This window comes from Dermochelys coriacea, chromosome 1 (assembly GCF_009764565.3).
Source record: "Dermochelys coriacea isolate rDerCor1 chromosome 1, rDerCor1.pri.v4, whole genome shotgun sequence".
Lineage (NCBI taxonomy): Eukaryota > Metazoa > Chordata > Testudines > Dermochelyidae > Dermochelys > Dermochelys coriacea.
This window is the reverse complement of record NC_050068.2, coordinates 221,760,646-221,773,121: the sequence shown is the minus strand read 5'-3', so window position 1 is coordinate 221,773,121 and position 12,476 is coordinate 221,760,646. Positions and strand designations below refer to the sequence as shown.

Here is a 12,476-nt window from a genome sequence, read left to right as displayed (position 1 = left end):
TTTGTGTCTTAAAACAAATAAAAGGAACTGTCTTTGAACTTGTGAGCTCTTACTTTCATGTTGTAAATAAATTGACTAATTTGTCTACTGGAGAACAGCTCTTTATACTATAGAGGAGACCTGGGTATCCTAAATGAGCCAGATCCATGGAGGGTCCGACTTAGTTTCCAGTCCCACAAAGAGCCATGATGTCATTTGAACCTCAAGCTGGGCCACTAGTTGTGGGAAAATGTATTTGTGAAAATTGTTGAGAATTCTGAAGCACATTTCAAATCAGCTATTTTCACCCCGTTTTCTTTGCAATTTCAGATTCCACAGCCAGGATCCACTGAATAAATTCTGAATAACTAACTAACTAAATAAATAAAGAGCTAAATAAAGAAACTGAATAAATCCTGGGCAAAAGCAGCTTATTAACTTATTTTTATTTGTCTATTTGAATTTATAACTAAGATAAAAAGCATCTGTCACATGCCTTAGGTGCTTCTGACATATATTTAACAAACAGAAGCAATGCAAAATAACAAATTCAGCAGCACGACTTCACATACAATCAAAATTACACTACTAAAGATTCAGTCTTCCGTTGTGATGTACGTGGGCAAACTTCTGTGCCAGCAGGAAGCCCCATTACCTTCAGAGGTCTGTCCACATGAATCATGCTGCAGGGCCTAGGCCTAAAATATTTATAGTAAAAGACATAATAAAAGTTATTCAAAAAGGGAACAGAAGCCATGCTTAAGTGACCAGTCATGGAGGTTTAATATCGAAAGATCAAATGTATAGTCTGTTTGCAAACTATTTGCAGAATCTACAGGCTAAAATTTGTTCAGGTAAACTCTTCATCAGGCTGTTTTGAATTTCTGAGTTAAATACTAGAGCTAGAGGGAAATTTCCTGTTGAAAGATTTTTACCAGATTTTGTTGTTGTTGTTGTCGTTTTGGCAAAACAGAAATTCTTATGGAAAAAAAATCGTATTTTCATTGAACACTTTTGTTGAAAACCAAAAATGTTTTGGTTTCAAACTGAACATTTTCAGTGGAAACCTGAAAATCTGCAAAGAAAAATTATGACAAAAACAGTAGCAAAATGTGTTTTAATTGAAATGTTTCATGAGAACAAAATATTTCCCAAACAACTCTGTTAAATACATATGTTTGTGAAGATCTGTCACCTTTGCACTCGGATCTTCCCTGTTCATTATGCAAGGTGGCTCATGCTTTCAGGTACAGCGATTGAGCTGTCCATGAAAAGAGGCTAATATTGACATTCGTTGGGCTAACTGTGGCGGGGACAGGAGTAATGGGGTCAAGGCTTCCAACATCCACGCTTCCTAAAAAGCAGCCAACCACTTTATAGATGTAAAACCAGAGTGAAAAGTGGCACTGAGCTTATTTAATATTTTAGTCCTCGTCTCAAATTCAGGTCATCATGTTGCCAGCTCAGTATTGAAAGTAGAACTGCTCTATGCCCTATGGGACTCCATGCTTTTCAAACCCAGAGATGGAGAAATAAAGATCATTGCTTTCTTTCAGTTAGCCAGATGCTCCAGTGTTTTATACAGTGTGGTGGTTAGTTATTTTATGAAGGAAAGTAGTGGCCAAATCACCAGTGAAATGATCAGCTAATACATTTTTCTGCTCTGTATGCAATTATCTGCAGACTGAGGAGATTGGCTATAGCAACTCTGAATAACTCTCCACCTTTGTTTGAGTGTAAACCCAGTAAGATGGCTGAATATATTAAGAAATGTTTCTGATTCACTCTTAATTGTGAATTCCCTCCTTTTTGTTGACTGTTCTGATTAACAACCATGATGCTGCTAGAACAGTTCTTTCTTACATTTTCTTATTGCATAATAGTTGTAAAACAGAGCAAGGTCATTTTTTAAAAACTCCCATAGTTATACAATGAGTGTTTTGTTTTTTTAAAAAATGGAGATGATACTGTGATTCTTAAAGGTTTATTTCACCTGGGATTCACACTGGGTTTCTTCCCAAGACCTACCCTATCCCACAGTTCTTTGCAGCCACTTGAGAGTTTCCCTCAGAGCTGATCACTGTGAAAGAAAAGGAGTTGAGGCAGAAGAGGAGCTGCTCGGAGATTGGGTGGGACATCAGAGGAGAAGGAGAAGAGAGATGTGTTGCTGTTTTTCTTCCCTTTTGCTTGCTCCTACTGCACCATAGTATCTGAGAGATTTTGCTGCTATTTTTCCCAATCCGTAGGGTCCAAGCCATTGGGCACCTCTTCATAACTAACCTGTGCATTGGGTGCCGTGACTTGGGAAGTCCTGGTATAGTGGACTGTGACAGGTCTCTTACAGCACAGACAAGGAATAAATGAAATTGATGTTATATAAAATAAGAGGAATAGGCCAGTGGAGTACATTAATTTGCTCTTCCTCAGAACAATAGGGTAGTGCAAAGTGCAACAAATTTTACCTGGATAAAAGAAAATGCTTGTATACAATTAAATGTTGGAACTCACTGCTGCAAGATATTATTGAAAGAAATAGGTTAGGGACCAAAACATGCTCATTTTAATGTTACCTCAGCCTCCCCATCCATCTTTGCTTGTTTGTCTCATCTATCTGTTAACTCCTGCCCCAATGTGCTTACAATCTAGATTTGTGGCAAGACTTATCTCTTTTTTTATTGCATGATTTATACAGAACCTAGTGCAATGGAGCTCTGATCCTTATTTGGGGCCTGCCAGTGTTCCTGCAACACAATAATAATAATAATAGTAATAATAATTAATAATGATGGTAATCCTGCAAAGTGCTAGGCACCATCGACTCTCATTGAATTCAGAGAAAGGCTGCTCAGCACGTCACTGGAGATGCTCTCAGGACCAGGCCCTTAGTAAGATTCAAAATGGACTAGACACATGAATAAATAACGTCTGCAGTTACTCTAGTTAATGGGAAAAATTCAATGGCTTCAGTAAACGAATCAGCAGCTGATAATAAGTTAGTAGTAGTGTTCTGTATACCTGTAGTATACCTGTAGTGAATAATATTGCACAATTATGAGGGTTTTTCATATTCTTCTGAAACACATAATATTGGCCACTTACCATGAACCATTTATTCTGTTACAGCAATTCCTATGTCCTTATAGTTTTGTTTAAACTGCACTATACAAGAAGAAATTGTACTATGACACAACGTTAATGTTAAGTGTCTCTTGCAAATGTATCAGCATTAAACTTCTCATTGTCTTGTGTGGCTTTCTAATATAACTACAATCACTACCTTGTTCTCCTCTTCTAGGGATATACATATGTCAGCCAGGATGGGGAGTGTTGTGGAAAATGTCAGAAGACTATGTGTGAAGAGCAGAACTCATGGTCTCGAGGGGATGTAGATGTTCGTTTGCATGAGGTAAGGTCAAGAGTTCCATGCTGCTAACAATGTGCTCAGTCCTCCTTGTTTAGGAGATGGGACTAAAACGTTTTTCTCTTCTGGAGAAGAAGGGAAAATGTGCAGGTTGCTTCTTGTGTACACAGATCAGCTGGTTTCATGTCCATGTTTAGTTTATTAGGTAGTAATACCAATTCACATCTTCAAATGTATGTTCAATCAATCAAATGCTTCTGTGCGCGGGATATTATTATGCCCAACTGAGGCATAGAGCGACTAAGGCTCCTTGTACACTATGAGCAAGGGGTGTGGTTCCCAATTTGCCTACACATATTCACATGTGCTCTATGAGAGCTGGCACACATCTAAATAGCAGCGCCACTGAAGTAGCACACACAGCAGCAGTAGTGGGGCTCCATGCTGAGAACGGTACCCACAGGGTGAAGTTGGATTTGTACTCAGCATGGCCATGCTGTGCCTCTGGTGCTGCTCCCTGTAACTACTGTTCATTCTTGGGCTGGCTGTCATCGAGCTAGAGCACGTATGTGTACAGAAGCTGAGAATCACCATCTCTACCTTGTAGTGTAGATGTAGCCCCGGGTGACTTGCCCACAGTCAAGCCGCAAGTCAGTAGAAGAGGAAGGAATCTTCCAGTACCATGCTCCAACGTCTCTTAATCTTCATGTTTTAGGCTCTGTTAACCTGAGCCAGTGGTAATGCACTTGGTTCAGACTCTACAGTCATAGATTGTATGACAAGAAAGGAGCGTCACGATCATCTAGTCCAACTTCCTACAGAACACAGACCATAGATCATGACATATTAATTCCTGTATCAAGTCCCTAGCTTCTGTTTGAGCCAGCGCACATCTTTTAGAAAGACCTCCCACATATTAGTGACACCAAAAAAAAGGAACAGGAAGACATTAAACCTTTTTGAATATAGGATAACCTATCCAAATAAGTTAGTCAGCAAAGTATTTGCGTTTTCCCCCTTGCCTTAAAAATAGTTTATTGCTTGAATGTGAACCAATAAGCCCTGATTCAGTAAAAAAAATTAAGCATGTGTATAAATCTAATTAAAACCGATGAGACTTAAACCCATGCTCAGAGCTGGGCAATATTTTTTAAACAAATCATTTATTCACTGCAAAATGCAGTTTTGGGTTGAGCAAAACTATTAGCAAATTTGCCACACATTGGCAAAATGAAAAAATGGCAGCCCTAAAGTCACCAGCAGACTTAGATGCCATTCACAAAAGAGGAGGACGTATCCCCTTTATAGAACCATGGCTAGAGCACTCAGCTGGGATGCAGGAGGTCACCACTTCAAATCTCTGCTCTGCATGATATGGGTAGGGATTTGAACTTGGGTTTCCCCCATTACAGGTGAGGGTCCTGACAACCTGGCTATGAGATATTCTGGTGTGGTTCTCTCTGTTGCCCTGTTGAAGCTGTTCCACTTTGTATAAATAATTAAGTATTCATTGGAACAGGGACTGGAACACAATTCTTCCCCCCCCCCCCCCGAGATGAGTCCCCGACCACAGAGCTGTAGGGGGGTGCACCTCCATCGCCTCTGGTGGTTTTGTGAATGGCATTTCTGAATTTTCTTTGCTTTTAATAAAAAATCAGTTTACAATTGCCCAAATTAAAATGAAACATTTAATTTTGGTTCAAAATTATTGATTTGTTTAGCCAATAAAACTGATTTTGGAGGGAGTGTCAATCCAAAACTCTTCAAAAAATTGTTTTGGTTTGTCCAGTAAACCAAAAAGTCAATTATTTGGACAGTTCTATCCATGCTTAACTTTAAACATATGTTCTAGTGCTTTGCTAAATTGGGTCCCTTATGATTCTCTCCCAAACATTCTAATTCAAAATATTTTTGGGGTTTTTTTGCCTTTAAAAATGTAAATAGTCCTTGTTGCTTCTGAAATTTGACACAACACTGAGACAGCACACATGATTCTATGTTCCTGAAGTCATAGCACTTTGTTAAAAAATATGCAGCCCCATAGCCTCAACATTCCTGCAGGATGAGCACTGTAAAATAACAATGAGCTGCTTTAAAAATACCCACTCCCTTCTTGCAGATCAGGTGGAATTTAATGGCATCAGAGAGTTAAACTGCTAATGTCTGCTGTTGGTAAACGTGGGGCATGGAATGATGTAAACTGAGTTTTTCTTAGCCTTCGAAAGTCAACCAGTCATACTGAAAAGAAGTGATTTTTTTTATAGCGCTCAGTCGGTTCTGGCTGTAAACACCCACATCCACTGTTCAATATTTGAAAATTGAAAGGACCATCTCTCTGTCCTTTGTGTGTATACAAGATTAGAACTTTACTATGGATGGCTTAAGAGACTGGTACCAGGATATTGATCACCGTGAACACTTATTCATCTGTAGGTTGTCAGCTCAATCTATCTGAGGTTAGACGTGACCTAAAGATATTACCACATGAAGTCTGTGCAGTGGACTGTTTGAACTGAGTAGCTGGTGTCACTGTGCTTCAAGCAGAACATCACATTTGTATATTCATTGGCACACTCAGTGATGCCAGGAACTGAATGGGGTTGAAGATAGAGCTGTGTAAATAACAGATTTTTCGGTTTGCTGGCAATTCCAAAAAACTGAAAACTAATGGTTTTTAAAAAAATTTCAATGAATCAAAAAGTTGAAAAAAAAACATTTTGGGTTGAACAAAACATTTCAATTCAATTTCAAGCATTTTTTAACATTTTTTTTAAATGCATGAAATTTCAAAACGAAAGCCCACTTTGAACTGAGAAATCAAAACTTTTTATTTTGAAAAAGAGAAAACAAAACTGCTTTTGGACAAACAATGCAGATCTGGTGACGGCTCTAGATGGAGAGTGAATTCTCTCTCTCCCCCCACTGAAAAGGGTGTCTCAGAGGTGAAGTACATTTCTGGGGGATAGTAAGAAGAAGCAAGTACCGTGGTTGCCCCTGCTGCACTTCTTGTCTGCTCAGAATAACATTTTATTTTCGGCACTACATTGAGTAGAATTTTTGTGACTGTTCCAGAGAGTTCAATAGTAAATGAATAGCTGGGAAAAATGTAATAAATAATCAAGGGAAAAGCCCAGACCCCATTTACATGTGCAACAGACATCCCATTAGTCTTCAAAGCAAGGTGGATACCGGTTTTCTTTTTCTTTTTCATTTACATATTTCTTCAGCCTAATCATTTTGTTCTGCTCTTAACCCTGCACACCTTGGCAAGCCTCTGCCTGCCCTAGTAGCGTTAAATGGTCTAATCCTGTGCAGCGGCTGGGGATCAAAACAGTAGGGAAGGAAAATAGTAAGTTAAATTATATTAGAATGCTAGACCTTCCATTCCTCCTGCTTCTCCTTCCCAGTTTAAAACAGATTTGCTAAACCGCTTCCACAGTTGTACATATTGCTGTCTACAACTATTCGGTGCTAATTCTTCATTGCATTTTTTTCAAAGAAAATCAGCTTCTTCCCTTAATTCTACTGTTACTAATAATTAATAAATAATGCAACAGCGCAAAGTCTTCACCTCTCACATTTTAACTGAGGGCAGTCTTATGTGCCAACATCATTCTCTGCTTTACCTATCAAGCTTTCAAAGAAACATGCTGTCATCTTCCACTGCATCTACTATTTTTTACCATCCTAGATAAACTATAGAATCCATATCTACTGATGTGTGTAACTGTGTTTCTTTCCACCCATTAACACTGAAATAACTCATCGGGTGACAGAAAAAAGAGGACTGACTTTCCCAGTGTCTCATACATTGAAGGTTGATGGTCTTGTTAGTATTAGACCATGAGAGCCTAATTGTCATTTACACTAAGGCCCCTTGACAACACTCTGGCAGTAAGTTACATGGACACCCACTATAAAGACCCTTTATGTTGCCAGATTTGTGAAATGACTTTGAGTATTTATCAGCCTTTTTTTCTAATGAATATTTCTAATTTGGACATATTTTGTGATGAGTTCTACCTTTATCTTTACCTGCTAGAACCAAGGTGATTTTTCTCAGCCGAAAAGCCACAAACTAAAATAGCTCATGGTCTTTAAGCTGTAATTATGAGGAATGATTATATATTTATTTTAATTTGATTTTTTTTTTAAATGCACCACATCATGTGTTTCATAGTGAATGGGGAAACATCACTTAAAAAAAAAATCTTGCCGGGGGCTAGCTCTTCCTCATCTCTCATTAAGAATGACTCCCATTTCTAAAGCTAGACACATGCTTCAGTACCTTGCTGAATCAAAACCAATGTCACTGGGAGTTAATCTCCTGGCAGTCTTAAAGGATTGAGCCCTTTAGATCTTTCCCAAGAAGTCAAAAGAAAGAAAGATGTACCCAGAATATCTCTATTCAGAGAACACGTTCAACGGCTCTCAGAATCCCCGGCGCTCACACATTGCTGTGACACCCATCACTTGGTGTTTAGGATCAGTCGTTTGCTTTCTTTGCTTGTTCGTGGCACAGAAGGGAAGTCAATTTCATCTTCAGTTCCCTTCCCAAGGTTCTGAAATGATTCCTGATTGTAGTCAATCTTCCTTCACTGTTGGTGTTTGGGCCACTGTGGATGACAGTTACAGTGGGAAGTCCCAGTTCTATCTGGCACGCTTACGTATTAGAGCTTTAATAGTATTCAACATTTGTATAGTGCTTTAGTTCTTGAAAGCATTGTATAAACATTAACAATGTTAGATTTCAGTGAGCCCCAGAATCCCATGGTTCATGCTTTCACTAGGCAAATGTGGGATTGCACAGAGCTGAGACTTTGGCCTGGCCTCTGTCAGCATCTCCTCCCATCATGCAACTATAACCCCTTTTTTCTGGCCTGCTGTGGCATCCCTCCCAAACAGTATGATCTCACCGAGTGGAAAGCACCACCATCTGTATCTAGCAACAAGGACCTGACCCCTTTCTCCATTCACAAATCCTTTCTGTCCAAAACATGTTACCAAAGTCTGCCTCTGTAAGTTTGAATTCCCAGACAAATCTGCCGTAGTTGCTCTGAATCCAGAGCAGCCACTAAGAGCAATTTTTTAAGTTAAATCTAGTAAATGGCCCCCCTGCACACATTTTTCATGCAGTTAAATTTCTTCTAAATCTGTCGCTGTCACCCCTAAATTCTCTAATCTAGTCAGCAGACTGTTCCATGATCTCATAGTCCACACCAAGATTTAGGGAGACCTGTGTGGTGACAGGAGGCTATCATGGGCTTTGCTGAAAATGCTGAGAGTTAAAGCACAGGGAGTAACTGCTTGGGTCTGTGTTCAACAGCTTAAATGGATGGTCACTTTGGGTTTGTTATGGTACCCCCTCCTCTATCCACTGCACAAACACTACCAACTCCTCCTAACCCTTTTGCAATCTCCCATGTTTAGGTCGGCATAGAGTGGCGATCCCCCTTCAGCCCTTGCATTATCAACAAGTGTGTCCGAGTGAACGATGAAGTTTTTGTTGAGAAAAGGAACGTGTCGTGTTCTCACATGGATACGCCCACCTGCCATTTAGGATATGAGTTGCGCTGTGACCGAATCACAAATTGTTGTCCCTCCTGCCGGTGCGGTAAGTTTCACAACTGCTAACGGCATCATCAGAGTTCGGGTTCTGTGGCTCACTCGCCGATTGTGTACATCTCATTAGGAGCTTACAAAAATGCATGTTAGGTAAATGAATTTAATTTGAAATTGTCCTGTAATATTGTGAATACAAACTGCAGCACCTTCCAGACAGTAGCAAACAGCCCTGGCTTTAGTTGAAGAAGAAATTCAAATTTGATTAGTTACAGTGACCATGTTATTACTTCCTCTTTCCAAGTCACTCTCATTGTCTCCTTGTCATCTGCCTCTTAACCTGGCTTACGGAAATACTTGTGCGAGAAGCTGTGAGGATAGGAATGGGGAAGAGCAGTGAGAGTGGGGAGAAAAAGGAGAAGAGTCTTCCACTGATAGAGCAACTATCAGGAGATCTTCTCTAAGTGGGAAGCCTGAACTGTAGGTGACTTCTTGTTACATATTTGAAAATAGGCAGCTAAGGAAGATTCAGAAGGGGAATTCAGGACAGCACTGCCAAAATTAGGACCTCTGGCAGGTATCATATATGGGTAGGGCCAAATCTTGCCATCTTCATGCAGGGACAGCTCCCATCAACATCAGTGGAAATTGTACAAGGCATGGAGGATCAGGGCTATAATATATAAAATCTATTGTAGTGCCATACTAATAAGTATATGTTTTCTTTTCCAGAGCCTGTGAATGGTTGTGTTCTGAATGGCACCGTTGTCGGAGTAAGATAATATTCTTATGTCAAATGCCTCTAAGATATTTAAATCTTTTTTAATGAGAATTTGTAGAGTATAATTTAGCTACTATGTAGTGTAGACTCTACCTTGGTGGGTCCTGCGCTTATTGGTGGATTTTGCTTCCCTCAGAGAGTCATGGCAGCCCTCAGTTTGGCCACTTTCATGGTTCAAATCTGCTGTTCACTCAGATAACGTCATCAGTGGCGAGCATGGGGAAAAAAGAGTAAGAACAATCCCCGCAGTTTCTGCTGATCCACCATGTGGGTCACGGACCAGCTCAGAGACCTTTACCTCTGGTGGAAGCTCCTGTGTTGGGTCAGGAGCTGGGAGGTATGGGGGGAACCCAGGCCTGCCCTCTACCCCAGGTTCCAGCCCAGGGCCCTGTGGACTGCAGCTGTCTAGAGTGCCTCCTGGAACAGCTGTGCAACAGCTACAACTCCCTGGGCTACTTCCCCTTGGCCTCCTCCCAACATCTTCTTTGTCCTCACCACAGAACCTTCCTCCTGGTGTCTGTTAACGCTTGTACTCCTCAGTCCTCCAGCAGCACATCCTCTCACTCCCAGCTCCTTACGCGCACACCTCACTAACTGGAGTGACAGCCTTTTTAAACCAGGTATCCTGATTAGCCTTAATTAATTCTAGCAGCTTCCCAATTGGCTACAGATGTCCTAATTAGCTTGCCTGCATTAATTAGTTCTAGAAAAGTTCCTGAGTGTTCTGGAATAGTCCCTGTTTTCTTACCCAAGGAAAAGGGACCTGTTTAACCTGGAACTAATATATCTACCTTCGACCACTGACTTGTAGCCATCTGGCCTGACCCTGTCACAGTAGATACTATTAATAGACTCACCTTCCTCAAACTGAGACTTTGAAAGTGCGGTCTTACGATTAGACACTGAACCGGGGCTCAAGGTATCCAGGTTGAATTCCTTGCTGTGCCACAGATGCCCTGTCTGACCTTGGGCATCTCTTTGGATACTGTGATGATGGGGGCCTTTTAAGTACTTTCAGACCACCACAATCACAGGAAATAGATTGTGAGAAATATACCGATAGATGATCCTTGCTCATTCCAGAGAAAGGAGAAACTTCCCTTGCCCCACCCAGAGGTTGAAGCAGATTCAAACAGGAAGGAAAGCACTCACCACAGCATCTGAGGGGAGGGAGGAACTCTCCTTTGCTTTTAGTGCTTCTCACTATTTGACCCCATCTCACTCTCAAGATCCCTGACAAACTGCCTTGAAAGAAAATTCTTTCTTGACCTCCTCACATCTAGTGGCTGGTTTAACCCTATGCATGACAGGGAGAATGATCAGAGTTAAGCATCTGAGCTCATGTATACCCAAAGCTATCTTTGGCGAGTCCTTGCAGTTGTCCATTGTTTTCTTAAATTCATATTCTGGCAGTATGTCTAGTAACAGAGAATTCCAAATATGCTGATTGCCCTTGAGGGAAACAAGCCCCTCCATGCATTTAACCTAAACTTTAATCTCTAAATTCCAGGAGTGTCCATAAGTTTCCTTCTTGCTGCTTATTTAAAATATAACTATCCCCAAATCTCTGTGGTACCTACACACCGCAATAAGAAACCTTTTCAGTCTCTTGTTTTTTCACATAATGTATGCATAAACTTGTCATCGGATCAGAACTACAGCCCTGTCATCATAACATTCCTTCCTTCTATGTAAGAGATTTCCTTCCCTGCAGAATGAAATCCACAGAGGAACAGAAAATTTCTGTCAGCACATTGTGGGATGAGTTTTTAAGTTGTAATATGCTTCCTTTCTTTGATTCCTATTTACCTTCTCTAGAATATATGCATCCCTATCGGGATTTAGAGTGTCCAAACCTGGCTGCAGTACTCCATGCAGACCCTAATCATGGCCTTAGGTCATGTAATATAACAGTTGCATTCTCATGCATTCTAGGATGCCTACTGGCCTTTTGTGCTGCAACTAAACATTGCATTTATACCTGCATGTTGTTGCTAGCCTGAACCTGAAGTCCCTTTCATGCGTGGCTCATCTTAGTTCTTTACCCAGCAACATACAGATTTGTCTTACAATTTTTGATCCAAAATGTATTACTGTTCTATATGAGAATCAGCCATTTATTTAATCAAACGTAGTCTTAATTCGGCAATGTGTGCAGAGGGCTTAGATGACACTGGAGTGTTGAAGTGGCTTTGTGCTGGCCTATTGCAGAGCTGACAGTGTTACCCTGTATGAGTATTCCCACAACACTCTCTGAACTCCCCATGTCCTGTCCCAGCATGCAGAATATAAAAGTTAAACAGATATTCTGGGGTCACTGTTCTGTGATTGTTCCAAAGTCCTGGTCAGGAATCAAGATGGGGTATCCCCAGGACATTTATACTTCCTGGATTTCAAAACTTTATGCTGGGAATACAACTGTTTAAAAATAGGCTTCATGTTTCATTTTGTATCAAGGGAAAACTTTCTCCATTAACTCATTCAGTGAATAAGTCCAAGTTTGGAATCTTTCACTACAGATCTGTTAGATTATTGTGGCCCTTTGTTTTTCCTTAATCCCTTTACATTTCTGTTTTGTATCTGGTTACCAATATTATACTCCACTGTTTTAAATAATGCTGCAGGCTTTAAATGCAGACTTACAAGCAGGTGGCTGTATTTAACAAATGGAATTAGCTGTAACGCTCATCTGTTTTCCCAGGCTTTTATTGAGTGTCATGTTTGAGGGAGACTAGAGTAGTTTTTATCTTTATGGGGGGTTATTTTTGTTGCATTAGCTAACAGTGGGTTAGC

At 40.4% G+C, this 12,476-nt stretch overlaps 1 protein-coding gene across 1 annotated transcript in view; it reads left to right on the top strand.

The window, feature by feature from the left end:
* Positions 1 to 12,476, top strand: part of VWF (von Willebrand factor) — a 224,737-nt gene that overhangs the window by 188,040 nt on the left and 24,221 nt on the right. Inside the window, 3 exon segments of the mRNA XM_043514792.1 lie at positions 3,275 to 3,385; positions 8,771 to 8,954; positions 9,635 to 9,675. Coding sequence (XP_043370727.1) covers positions 3,275 to 3,385; positions 8,771 to 8,954; positions 9,635 to 9,675 — 336 coding nt within the window.